The 13,130-nt window shown below is 31.9% G+C and overlaps 1 protein-coding gene across 2 annotated transcripts; it reads right to left on the bottom strand.

The window, feature by feature from the left end:
- Positions 1-1,530: 1,530 nt before the first annotated feature.
- On the bottom strand, positions 1,531-10,937 carry MED16 (mediator complex subunit 16). Of its 2 annotated transcripts, none has more exons than XM_088045049.1 (11): positions 10,699-10,937; positions 10,507-10,656; positions 10,009-10,457; positions 9,782-9,934; positions 9,536-9,732; positions 5,913-6,454; positions 5,726-5,865; positions 2,215-2,592; positions 2,055-2,164; positions 1,741-1,949; positions 1,531-1,685 (listed from the first exon to the last, which is right to left on the bottom strand). In XM_088045049.1, exons 1-11 carry the CDS (start codon positions 10,770-10,772, stop codon positions 1,649-1,651), a joined length of 2,439 nt encoding a protein of 812 aa, XP_087901175.1. In that variant the 5' UTR covers positions 10,773-10,937; the 3' UTR covers positions 1,531-1,648. The 2 variants fall into 2 exon arrangements, with proteins under 2 accessions (XP_087901175.1, XP_087901184.1); XM_088045058.1 differs by having other exon boundaries at positions 10,507-10,650.
- Positions 10,938-13,130: the final 2,193 nt, after the last annotated feature.

Here is a 13,130-nt window from a genome sequence, read left to right as displayed (position 1 = left end):
AAATTTAAGCTTAAAGATTAAAAATTTTTAGTTTATTTTACATAAAAAAAATCTAAAAAATCTGTTTCCGGTCCTAAAATTTTGAAAATACACAGAGTTAATAAGCATGTCTCCCAAAAGTAGTAAAAGACAGACATTTCACTTGTGTACATATTTATAAAATTAGCGAAAATACGAAACTTAATCTTGAAGATTAAAAATTGTTTTTGGTTCTAAAATTTTGAAATTTGGCTGAGTTAATAAGCGTGCCAAGGGAAGTAATCCCTCCAAATGTCATTCATATTCTTAAAATTAGAAAAAATATGAAACTTAATATAGAGTGATATACATTTTTAATTTGTCCAAAAGTGAAATAATTATAAAAAAAAAGTTTTCTGTCTTAAAATTTTGAAATTGGACAAAATTAATAGACGAGCCAAAAGTAGTAAACGGTCCAAATTTCATAGTTGAATCCTTAAAATGAACGAATTTTTGAAAGTTAATCTAGTATATTGGAAGTTTTTAGTTCGTTTTAAAATAAAAAAAATCTAAAAATTCTGTTTCTAGTTCTAAAATTTTGGAATTTAACACAGTAATAAGTGTCTCAAAAATAATAATGCCCCCAAAGTTCATTCTTGTATTCCGAAAATTAGAGAAAATACGAAACTTGCTCTAGAATATTGAAAATTTAGCTTGTCCCAAAATTCAAAATTTCTAAAAAATCTGTTTCTGGTTCCAACATTTTAAAATTTCTTAAAACTTCTATGCGTGTCAAGGGTAATAATGCCTCCAAATTGCATTATTTTATGTAAGCCTAAAATTAGCGAAATACGAATCTTAATCAAGGGAATTGAAAACTTTTACTTTGTCCTAAAGCAAGAAATTTATAAAAAAAATTTGAAATTTGGCAGAGATAATAAGCGTGTCAAAACTAGTCTAAATTTCATTCTTGACTTCAAAAAATTAGTGAAAATACGAAACTTAATCAAGAATATAAAAATTTTTTAGTTCGTCCTAAAGTAAGAAAAGTTATAAAAAGTCTGTTTCTGGATCTAAAATGAGTAGTAAAAAATGTACAAAACTGACACGATAGTGAATCCTAAAATCGAACACAAAGATGGAATCGAAAAAATGAACCTAAGAAAATAAAGTTTAGGTAGCTTTTTTCTGCTTTTCGTCTTGTTTATGTATTATTTAATTTACTGTATCAAATGTTTTAAAATGTTTCAAACTTTTCACTGATTTCACTGATTTCTTATCTTTTTACGATTCTTTCCGATTAGTTTTTTTTTTTAATTAGCTAAATATGTGTTTTTAGACGCTTCGTAAATTCTTGTTGTTTTTTTGAATTCTTTGCGACTTTTTCTGTATTTTTTTAGATCGTTATAAATTTTTTAGATGCTCCAGAATTCATGTAATTTTTAGAGAATCTTTTTTTTGTAATTCTTTATAATTTTTAAAATTCTTGACTTATTATAGGATGCTCCTTTGGAACCAACCCGAAAAGTCTTAAAATCCAAGAATTGTAAAATAAAAATAAAAAACTAAACCCATATTTCAAATATATAATGTATATTGTCTTTATACAAAGTTTGTTATCTCACATCGTCTCGGTCTAAACCCAACCGGCAACCAAATCAGTCCACACACATCTCTTTTGGGTACCAATTTAAGTATACACTTGCATCCTCCACAACCCTCCGCATCTACAAAAAAAAAACAAAAAAACAATGAAGCCTTACAAAAAACCCAACAAATTACTGGCAAGATCTCAGCCATCTTTGATCCCAGGCCTTTATAGCCGCCGTCCTAGTCACCGGAATGGTTCCCGCCGACCCTCCACATCTCACACACTGTTTAATAGCACGGGGCGTCCGCCCCAAGTACAAGTGTCTGATGGAGTCAACAGTTTGAGTACACCCAGAGTCGGTGGAAGAGATCAGACATTCAGGATCGGTGTTGAACTCCAACTGGAAAAAGAACGTAAGTCTGCACATCTGTCATTCCCCGACATCCATCAACTATTTGACGTTTAAACGTCGAGTTCGGACATACGTTCGCACGTCAAAACGAACCTGTAGAGGTAAAAGTTGCTGAACTAAATGCGGAGAGGCTAGAACCGTCCTATTGCTGGGCTGCTGGAGGATCTGAATCTGAACCTGGCTGGGGAGAAGACAGCATTCGTCTGCAAAACCGTCAAATTGGGTTCGTCGCCTTGCCTCCCTTCCAACTCACCAATGAGCGAGTCGTCCGGTTCGTTAACATTCTGCACCAATCTGCTCAACAACCGGAATAACAGCGCCAACACGTCCAAGCTGCCATCCGACTTGATAAAAACAGGAAGACAAGCAGGTCGCAACAGCCCCCAAATCCTGATCAAAACCAACATCTCCCTCAACATGTTCAACGCTTTGACGTCTCTTAACAACTCGTACGGCTTCCCCATCACCGGCCGGCTGTCCGGCAGCTTCACCAGCAAGTTGACAGCCAAGTCGGCCACCCACTGAATCAACTGCTGGAGACTCTGCAGAGTCGAAGGCTCCACGGTGAACTCTTTGGCCTCGAGGTGCATCAACACCTTGTCGACGTCGGTTTGGCCCTCCGCTATCACATCTGAAAGGAGTTTGTAGTGCGTCCAAAAAAAAAAATGAGCGAGAGTGGTCTATGATTTTCGTAACGTTGGGGAAGAGCACCGAATATTGGATGGTTGCTTAATATTGGATACCAGCTTAAATCAGTTTAGAAAAGCGCTACATCATTGGTTGAAAGTCTTTTGTGCTAATTTGAAAATTTTGTTTGCGCGGGTTAAATACGTTTATTTATTATAAAATTTGAGTTATTGAGTAAGTAAATCATATTTAATGTTTGTTTTATAGAAAGAATCAATAAAAACTAATAATCTGGCATATTGAATACCGAATTTTTCTCTCCGACACTAAGTATGCTAGATTCCTAATATTGGATACTTTGGTGCCCTCAATATTAGATATCCGATATTAAGTAACCATCTTATTGAATGTTATACAAGGTGTTTATAAATGTTTCTAGCATCAAGGGTGGCTAAGAAATGTCAAAGAAATTTGCCGCTCATTATAAATGTGAGTTTAGATTTTTCTACTGACACTTGTAGTTAACCTCAATCATAAGCCAAGTAAGTTTTGAGAATAACTCTGTAGGTGTTGTTTAAAACCTGAAAATCAAAAATTTTGACACAAAACCGTAATTAAAACGTTGTTGACGTAAGTAACATTATTAAATAATTTTCAATATAGTTATATTCACTATGAAAACAAAGCGGCAAAGTAGTGCACGACAGGAATTCCAGAGCCACCCTTGATGCTAGAAACATTTTTTATAAACATCTTGTATGGAAGGGCGTCGTTGACTAGATTTTTATTAATTATTACGACTAATTTTCAATTACTTTTTCATTAAAATACAATTAAATCCTTGAAATAAATAAATGAAAACAATATTTTAATTTTTATTTTCGAATCCTATTATGATATCCGGATCTTTGATACCCATTATTGGATATCCAGTTTTAGGAAACCTTTTTTAGAGCATCAAATTTATGCCAAAATAACATACAATTTGTATCAAAAATCGTGTAATTTTTTGTAATTTAACCCTTTAACTGTTGTAAACGTATACAGGGTGATTTTAAAAAAACAGCAGGCGTTGTAGAATTTTTATATATGAACCAATTTCAAAAATTTAAAGAACAAATTAAATGGTTTTTAATTTACTATAAACTGATAATTTAAAAAAAATTCTAAATGTCTTGGTATCTTTTGGGCAATATTCAACTTTCTTATTTTAAATTGGCACCCATATTTTTTTTTCATAATTTGGAAGATATTAATTTTCTTGATTCAGAAATGTGTAATATGAATATGTTCTACTTTTACAAAAAAATATTTTTAAAAAAATTATCAAAATTGAAAAAAATTGGCGAAAAAAAAATTAATATAATCTAGGTGCATGGTGTTAAATAAAAGAATGCCGTTATTGTAATGTCAAAAAGCTGCAAATAACAGAAAGGATTGGCAATCCTTTTTGAAATTATTAATAACAAAAGACAATAATAATTACAAATCAGAAAAAACATCTACCTAATTTAATTAATTCGTGCATTGCAAGGTGTAGCCCCATCTTGTTGAAAGAAAACTTGTTCTTTCTGTTATTTGCTGGTTTTTGACATTACAATAACGGTATTGTGTTACCTAGATTTTGTAAACTTTTATTGCCTAAATTTTTTCATTTTTGATAATTTTTTAAAAAATATTTTTTGTAAAAGTAGGACATTACTCATCTCTGAATCAAGAAAATTAATATTTTCCAATTATAAAAAAAATATATGGGTACCAATTTAAAATAAGAAAGTTGAATATCGCCCAAAAGATACTAAGACATTTCTAAAATCATCAGTTTATAGTAAATTAAAAACCATTCAATTTTTTTTTTAATTTCTAAAATCGGTTCATTAATAAAAATTCTACAGCGCCTGCCGTTTTTTAAAAATCACCCTGTATATACGTTTTGACATTTTTTTTGTGAACTACTCAGGATAAAAATTTGAAATTTTGCGAACAAAAGTAAGCAAATAAAACAAATCAAATGACAATATTCACATGTTTGTGCCACTTCCGGTTATACCGGAAGTAGTAGTCAACTTGCTTATTTTAAATGGAACACCCCATATGTTATTGCGTTTTTACATTCTACGTCTAAATTAGGGGTCACTTAATGAATAAAGTGCTATGCTTAAGTTGAACCCTTTCAAAAATATCTTGATTTTACTAAAAAAATTGCACAACAGAAGTTAAACATTCTTTCCGAATAAATTAATTAATTAATTGGAAACTAATCACAATACTGGCGTACAATTAAATTTTGTGTTATAATTATAGAAAAAGAACTGTTTTTACTCTTTTCTTTCCAAATTTTTAAAGCATGCTTTGGAATGGTAACAAATTTTTTTGTGGACTTTTTATAAACAAATTAAGTGATCTATTGGAGAAAAATTGTTATGCAAATATATTTTTTTGCAATGCAAATTTATTTATTTTTCAATCTCTGAAATGGTTCAATTTAAGTATAGCACATTATACAAGGTGTTTACAAATGTTTCTAGCATCAAGCGTGGCTTTGGAATTCCTGTCGTACACTATTTTGCCGCTTTGTTTTCATAGTGAATATAACTACCTTGAAAATTATTTATAATGTTACTTCAATGACGTTTTAGTTACGGTTTTGAGCCCAAGTTTTCGATTTTCAGGTTTTAAACCACAACTAGAACAGTTTATTTCTCAAAACATACTTTGCTTCATGTTTGAGGTTAACTGCAAATGTCAGTTGACAAATCGAAACCCATATTTGTAATGAGCGGCAAATTTCTTTGACATTCAAATTTGACAACTGCGGACACATCGAGCACATCCATCATACACATAACCTCACTTTAGTTTTTGTATATTTGATTGCATAACCACCATTGTACCAATTTTCTTTTTTTGGTAAATTTTCCAATAATTGATCACCGGAAAAGTTTTGTAACTAACTCTATGGGCGTGCCGGTTAAAATCGCGCAATTAATAATCGCTTTCATTAACCAACTTGTTTGTTAAATAGCTATTAATTGATTCAATTAAAAAGAAGGTATTTTTAACATGTTTTTTTTTTTAAGTATCCAATATTCGACGTTCTTCCCCTATGTCAAAGAATTTACTTTGTTTTGACTCACTTGCTAAAGAATCCGCGGGACTTTTGTCGTGGCTGCTCATCTCGCTCGGCCGCAGAAGACTTTTAAAAGCCGTTGAGATGCTATGAAGCATTAAGAACTGAGTGAGATCGTTCGCTTTGGTTTGGCCCTGGGTGCTCAACCTGCCACAAAACCCCAATAAAAAGTGTTGGAAAAGCAGCGGTACTACCTGCACAACGAGATCTTCATACACAAGTACTGGACGTAGAAGTACTGCTGCACCGACGCCGGTTGTCTGTTGAAACTCTCCGTCAAGCGATCGCACAAAGCGTCCAACATCCCCGGTCTCAACACTAATAACAAATCCAACCAGTCAAATCCGCTCATCATGCAGTACTCCAGTACTGTGGTGCAGTACGGTACGCTCAGTGGCGTAGAACTGTCGATTTGTGGGGGTAGTTTAAACATGTGAAGACTGTCGTCTGAGTCGATGACCAGGAGGATGTTGCCAAGCCACGACATGTCGATGTTGGAGATTTTTATGTTGGTTTTGGGGTAGCGAGCTAAGGGTTCGTCCGAGTACCGGGGGGATATGTTCAGGGTGGTACTAACGAGATGTTTGAGGGTGTCTCTGTAGAGGCAGTGGATGGAGTTGTCGGCGAAGGTGGCGACCACGTAGCCGCTGGAGACGTTGTTGAGGAGGCTGAGTTTGCTTGTTGCTAGGGATGTCACTTTGCTGTTGTATTGGAAGTGGCATTGGTACTGCCAGAGCTGGAAAATTTTTGATTTTATGGTCCTTCGAGCCGGGTAGATTCTCAAATGTAAGAAAACGGCCCAAATGGGATCAAAAATATTAGAATAAATTCTTGAGGATAACAAAAATCCACTCCCCCACCAGACAGAACTGAAAAATGTCAGAATTATCAAGAATCCGAAGAATTCAATGGTATCTAAAAAAGCCCATAAAAGTTGAAAAAATTTAAATCGACGAACAAAATAAAAAATAATCAAAAGCCCGACGCAAATTGACAGGGCTCTCAAAAAAAATTCAAAAGGACCCTAAAGGATATATAGAAAAACTGAAAGAAATTCTAAAAACTTTAAAAAATCAAAAAATTCAATAACACTCAAAAAACTAAAAAATAAAAACCTCCCAAAAATCTTCAAAAAAACAAGAACCAAAAGAAAAGGTACGAAACAATTTCGAATTTTAAAGAATTTTCTATTATCAAAAAATAAAAAAAAAATTCTAAAATTCACAAGATTACCCAAAATTTTCAAAAAGTCAAAAACCAAAAAAAAAAGACGAAGGAGTCTTAAAAAATCTTCAGCACAACATCGAAGAATTCTAAACGATTTCTAGAATCTCTGAAGATTCCAAAAAGGTTCGATAACTCCCAAAAAAATTTAAAAAACTCAAGAAAAAAACAATGAATTTCAAAGAATTCACAAAAATCCTTAAATACATATTCAGAAAAATTCAATGGATCTTAGAAAATGTTAAAGAAAGAAAAGATGTAAAAAATTCTAAAAATTCTCTCTCTAGTTCTAAAATTTTGAAATTTAGCAAAGTTACTAAGCGTCTCAAAAATAGTATTGCCCCCAAAGTTTATTCTTCTATGATGAAAATTAGAGAAAATACGAAACTTAATCTTGAAGATTGAAAATTTTTAGTTCATTTTACAAGAAATTCAAAAAAAAATGTTTTTGGTTCTAAAATTTTGAAAATTGACAATGTTAATAAGCGTACCAAAAGTAGTATGAGCCTTAAATGTAATTCTTCAATTCCTTAAATTAGAGAAAATACGAAACTTACTCTAAAATATTGGAAATTTTTAGTTTATCCTAAAATAAATAAATTCTAAATAATCTGTTTTAGGTCTTAGAATTTTGAAAATTTGACAGAGCTTATAAGCGTGTCAAAAGTAGTGATGCCTCCAAAAGTCATTCTTACATTCCAAAAATTAGAAAAAATACAAAACTTAATCTTGAAGCCTGAGAATTTTTACTTTATTTCTCAAAGAAAAATTTTTAAAAAATTTCTAAAAAAAAAAACGAACGAATGAAGAAAAAATGTTAAAGAAACCCAAAAAATAAAAAAAAGGTATAAAAACTCTTCAATACAAGATCAAAAAGTTTATGGAGATCCCGGATTCAAAGAAATTGTTGCTAAACTCCCAGAGATTCCAAAGAATTTCACAAAAAATTAAAAGAAACCAAACAATGTCATAGAAAGAAACATCAAAAAGATCAGAAAGTATCTTAAAGAGTCCCAAAAGTCTACAAAAAACAAAAAAAAAACAAAAAAATAATGTACGAAACAAAACCACGAACGAATGAGTTTTGAAAAAACTTCAATGATAATTTAAAAAAACCGAAAAATATGAAGATAAGTATTTTTGAAATTTTCAAATCTTAAAGAAATCCAAAAAAATTAGAAATCTTCGAAGAATTCAAAAATATCTAAAGAAGTTCTAGGGTTCCCAGGAATCTCTGAAGATGCCAAGAAGATTTAATGGATTCCAAAAAAATGTTAAAAAAACTCAGAAAAAAACAAAGGATTTATAAAACTTGCAAGAATCTAAAAAGTTCTAAAACCCAAAAAATAAAAGTACCCAACGGAACTTGAATCTAAAAAGATTCTAAAGAATGTCTACATTCTCAAGAATCTCAAAAATTCAAAAAAATTCAATAAATCTCGAAAGACCAACAAGTCTTCAAAAATCAAAAACAAATAAATAAAAAAAAAAGGTACGAAACAATGGCAGAAAATAATGAATTTAAAAAAAAAAAAAATTATAATTAAAGAATCCGAAAAATCTCAAAAAGATCCTAAGGCATTTCTAAAGTTTCAAAAAGTCTTAATAAAATTGAAAAAAAAAAAATCAAACAATGCCATAGAAAAAAATAAGAAAAAGTCAAATAAACTTTAAATAATAAAAAATGAAAAAATATTAAAGAATTTGTAAGTTTCGATTTAAAAAAAAATCGCAAAAATGCCTGCAATGCCCAAAAAAACCAAAAAATTACAAAGGTCCTAAAATTCTTAAAAATCCAAAAATACAAGAAGATACAAAACAATGCCACAACGAAATAAGTTTTGAACAATTTTCAATTATAAAAATCAGTAAATGAAGATTACAAAAAAAATAAATAGATCCAAAAAAAACTCTTAAACAACCAAAAAAAAAAATTAAAGCTCCAAACGAAAAAAAAAAATTAAAAATTGCCAAATATTTCGCAAAATCTAATAAATTCGAAAAAAGTTTCGAAAGATTTTAAAAACACCCAAAAAATATATGAAAATCCAGAAAGATTCTAGGGAATTTCTAAACTTCCAGAGATTTCAAAGAAGTATCTGTAGACTCTGAAAGGTCCACAGGAACCCCTACAGATTCCAAACAATTCTAGCGGGCTCAGAAACCTCAAAAATTTTAAAATTAAAAAAAATAGAAGTAAGAAATAGAAATCTTAATAATTAAAGAATTTAAAAAAAAATTGAAACAAGACGAAACAGTAGAAAAAAACAAGAAAGAAAAACAAAATAAAACAGGAGAAACTCAAAAAGAAACAAAAAAATATGCACCTCTTTTTTAAAAAAGGGGAAGAAAAACGGATAGATAAATTGATGAAGAAACTGAAGAAAATAAGAAGCTAGAATCGTAATGATAATCCAAAGAAATACGTCAAAATGAAGATCAAAATACAAATGACACGAAGAAAACACGACAAGCAGACTTATGAATTTGAAAACAGTTGGTAGCCTTGACAGTATGCGACATCTTGGCATGATTTCCACGGCAGGCGTACCAACCCATTTCAACTTCCAAAGCCTCCTCCCTCTAAACTTACCACAGTATTAAAAAACTGCGGCGTCTCCGACTTCCCCAAAGACTTGTGAACCGGCAAAGCCTTCTCCCTCAACTCCCACACCTGCAAACAACTGAATTTATCACTACTAGCAGCCACCACGACAGAATCCGCATCTTCTCTCATTATCCATTTGATGTGGCTGATGTGCGAATTTTTTTCTTTAGCCACTTGCTCCACTAAAACCACCCATTTAAAAAGGAGTTCACACAGGAAGAACCGACTTACTTAGCGCTTCTTTGGGGGCTTCAAACAGAAAGAAGCTGAGCAAGGACTGACTAGTGATGACACATTTGTCTTCGACTTTTCTCACAGAGACTTTGTAGCACTGGATGGGCATGGATAAGTGGCCGTTGCTCACGGCGAGCAGGAAGTGTCCATCTGGAAATAGAACGAATTTTGACTCCCAACAGTGCTGCCAACTTTAGTAAGAAGTCGAGCCTCCCGCCACTTACTTTTCCCGTAACAGATATCAGCCGCCTTGACGAAGATCCTCGTGGGGGCCAAACTCTCCGTGGAGATAAGAACAGGGACTTGACTAGTGGTCTGGGGCAAAAGAATTGAGCATAACATCCCCGTCGTCGTGAGGAGGAGCGCCCCATTGGCCGGGCGCCCCCCGAATTGTTTAACCGAGCAAGCGAACTTCACGTGGTGGAACTTCTCAATGTACAAAGAACTGTCTTTCTTCTCGGAGTTCAAACAGATCTTTTTCCCGGAATGGAAGAACGCGGCGGCTAAAATATGCTCTCCTTCTAGAGTCGTCTGGAAGACTAAAGACCAGTCGTTGAGGATGTGGTCTTTGGCTTTGAAGATTTTAATTGCGCCGTTTTCGTCGGCCATGAGGAGGAGGTCGCCGGTGAAGTTCCATTGGAGGACGGAAACAGAAGACGGGTTTGATAATATCCTGGAAATTCGTGAACTAATTCTGGGGTTTTGGGGACATTAAGACGTACTTGTGGACCTGCCAGGGGCTGTTCAAATCACAAACGTACACGTTGGAGCTCCAGAATAACGAATTGGCGTCTTCTATGTTACATTCCGTGCTGAAAGCGACGACGTTTGTGCTGGAAACGGAGCAAATTGTGCACTTTTCCAGCCTGAAACTGAGGATTTTTCAAAATTCGGACTACCAAGCGGGTTCTTACTTGTTGAAGGAGAGTTGTTTGTTCACATCCACGGATTTCGTCAGTTTTTTGTTTATGGTAAATATGTGGTCCATTTTGGTGATTTGTATTAATTTAGTGCAACAGAAAAAGCTCCAACTACTTGGAGAACATAAAGAAACTTTTAGTTTGTCAACACAGAGCTGAAAACGTCAACACGACAACCGCTGAGTCGAGAATTTTAGCTGTGTAGATCTGGCTTTTGCGATGAGCGCCACCTATTGACTGATTGTTGTATTACAGTTCATGTCAAATACTGCCTTCCAATTGGTGCATTTTGTTTGGGAAAATGACAATTGTGGGAAATTCAAATTACAGTCACGAGCAAAAAATGTTGCTTTTTTACGTTCTCAAAGATTTTTGAAGATTTATTGAGGTTATCTCAAATTATCAAAAAATATTAGATATTTTTTAAAGATTTTAGTAAAATTATTCGAGATCTTATAAAACCTTAAAGACCGCAATAAATCTTCAAACAATTTTGCTGAATGTTTAGAATTTCCAATAAGAAGATCTGGCAAATCTTTAAGACCGCTTAAAGATTCTTTTACCAAATTCCAAAATTCCAAATTTTTCAATTGTGGAGCAATTTGCAAATTACAAAATTGTAGCAAAAAGAAACAAACTAAAAATTTTGATGCTTGAATTACCTTTTAAATAACACAAAAATTTAGGATTTAGAATAGAACATGCAGTCAACAATCTGTCAAAATTTCATTGCCCTAGCTATAAAACTGTCAAAATATTAGAACTAAATGAAAAGTATTGAAAATTTTTGGTTCGTTTTTAAACAAAAAACTCTCAAAAATCCGTCCCAGTTGCTCAAGAAATTTGAAATTTGGAACAGAAAATCAACAAGTCAAAAATAGTAATCTCTCCAAATTTCATTGTCCTAGCAGCAAAATTACCAAAATTACAGGTTGGAATAAAAAATATAGTACATTTTTGGCTCGTTTTTAAATTGAAAATTTCTAAAATCCGCCCCTGTTGCTTAAAAAATTTGAAATTTGGAACAAATAGTCAACAGATCAAAAATAGTCATCTTGCCTAATTTCATTGTCCTAGCATCAAAACTAATAAAATTACAGATGCGAATGGAAAATATTAGGAATTTTTATCTCGTTGTAAAACTGAAAATTTCTACAATCCGTCCTTGCTGCTCAAAAAAATAGAAATTTGAAACAGAAAGTCAACGAGTCAAAAATAGTAATCTCACCAAATTTCATTGTCTTAGCATTAAAATCACTAAAATTAAAGGTTCGAATAGAAAATATTGTAACTTTTTGCTCGTTTTCAAACTGAAAATTTCTAAAATCTATTCCTGTTGCTCAAAAAATTTGAAATTGGAGACAAATAATCAACAGATCAAAAATATTAATATATCCTAATTTCATTGTTTTAGTATCAAAACTAATAAAATTACAGACGCGAATGAAAAATATTGAGAAGTTTTGTCTCGTTTTAGAACTAAAAATTTCTAAAATCCGTTCCTGTTGCTCAAAAAATTTGAAATTTGAAATAAATAATCAACAGATCAAAAATAGTAATCTAACATAATTTCATTGTCTTAGCATCAAAACTAATCAAATTACAGAAGCGAATGGAATTTTTGTCTCGTTTTAAAACTCAAAATTTCTAAAATCCATCCCTGTAGCTCAGAAAGTCTGAAATTCAAAACAAAACGTCAACACGTTTAAAACAGTAATTCCTTCAAATTTTATTGTTGTAACTTCAAAACTCATAAAATTACTGATATAAATGGAAAATATTGAAAATTTTTGACCCGTTTTAAAACTAAATATTTCTAAAATCCGTTCCTGTTGCTCAAAAAATTTGAAATTGGTAAAAAATAATTAACAGATCAAAAATAGTAATATATCCTAATTTCATTGTTTTAGTATCAAAACTAATAAAATTACAGACGCGAATGAAAAATATTGAGAATTTTTGTCTCGTTTTAGAACTAAAAATTTCTAAAATCCGTTCCTGTTGCTCAAAAAATTTGAAATTTGAAATAAATAATCAACAGATCAAAAACAGTAATCTAACATAATTTCATTGTCTTAGCATCAAAACTAATCAAATTACAGAAGCGAATGGAATTTTTGTCTCGTTTTAAAACTCAAAATTTCTAAAATCCATCCCTGTAGCTCAGAAAATTTGAAATTTAAAACAGAAAGTCAACACGTTTAAAACAGTAATTCCTTCAAATTTTACTGTTGTAACTTCAAAACTCATAAAATTACTGATATAAATGGAAAATACTGAAAATTTTTGACCCGTTTTAAAACTAAATATTTCTAAAATCCGTTCCTGTTGCTCAAAAAATTTGAAATTGGTAAAAAATAATTAACAGATCAAAAATAGTAATATATCCTAATTTCATTGTTTTAGTATCAAAACTAATAAAATTA

The sequence above is a fragment of the Gnatocerus cornutus genome, chromosome 1 (assembly GCF_029298725.1).
Source record: "Gnatocerus cornutus isolate USDA-ARS CGAHR chromosome 1, icGnaCorn1.1, whole genome shotgun sequence".
In the NCBI taxonomy this organism is placed as follows: Eukaryota; Metazoa; Arthropoda; class Insecta; order Coleoptera; family Tenebrionidae; genus Gnatocerus; species Gnatocerus cornutus.
The sequence above is the reverse complement of the archived record's forward strand: the minus strand, read 5'-3'. Positions and strand labels throughout refer to the sequence as shown.

Excerpts from the sequence above, each read along its gene's own strand:
- MED16 (XM_088045049.1), bottom strand. The coding sequence starts at position 10,772 with ATGGACCACATATTTACCATAAACAAAAAACTGACGAAATCCGTGGAT. Across the intron at positions 10,458-10,506 it reads AGCCCCTGGCAGGTCCACAA|GATATTATCAAACCCGTCTT; the intron begins GTACGTCTTAAT and ends ACGAATTTCCAG. Across the intron at positions 1,686-1,740 it reads AGATGGCTGAGATCTTGCCA|ATGCGGAGGGTTGTGGAGGA; the intron begins GTAATTTGTTGG and ends TTTTTTTTGTAG.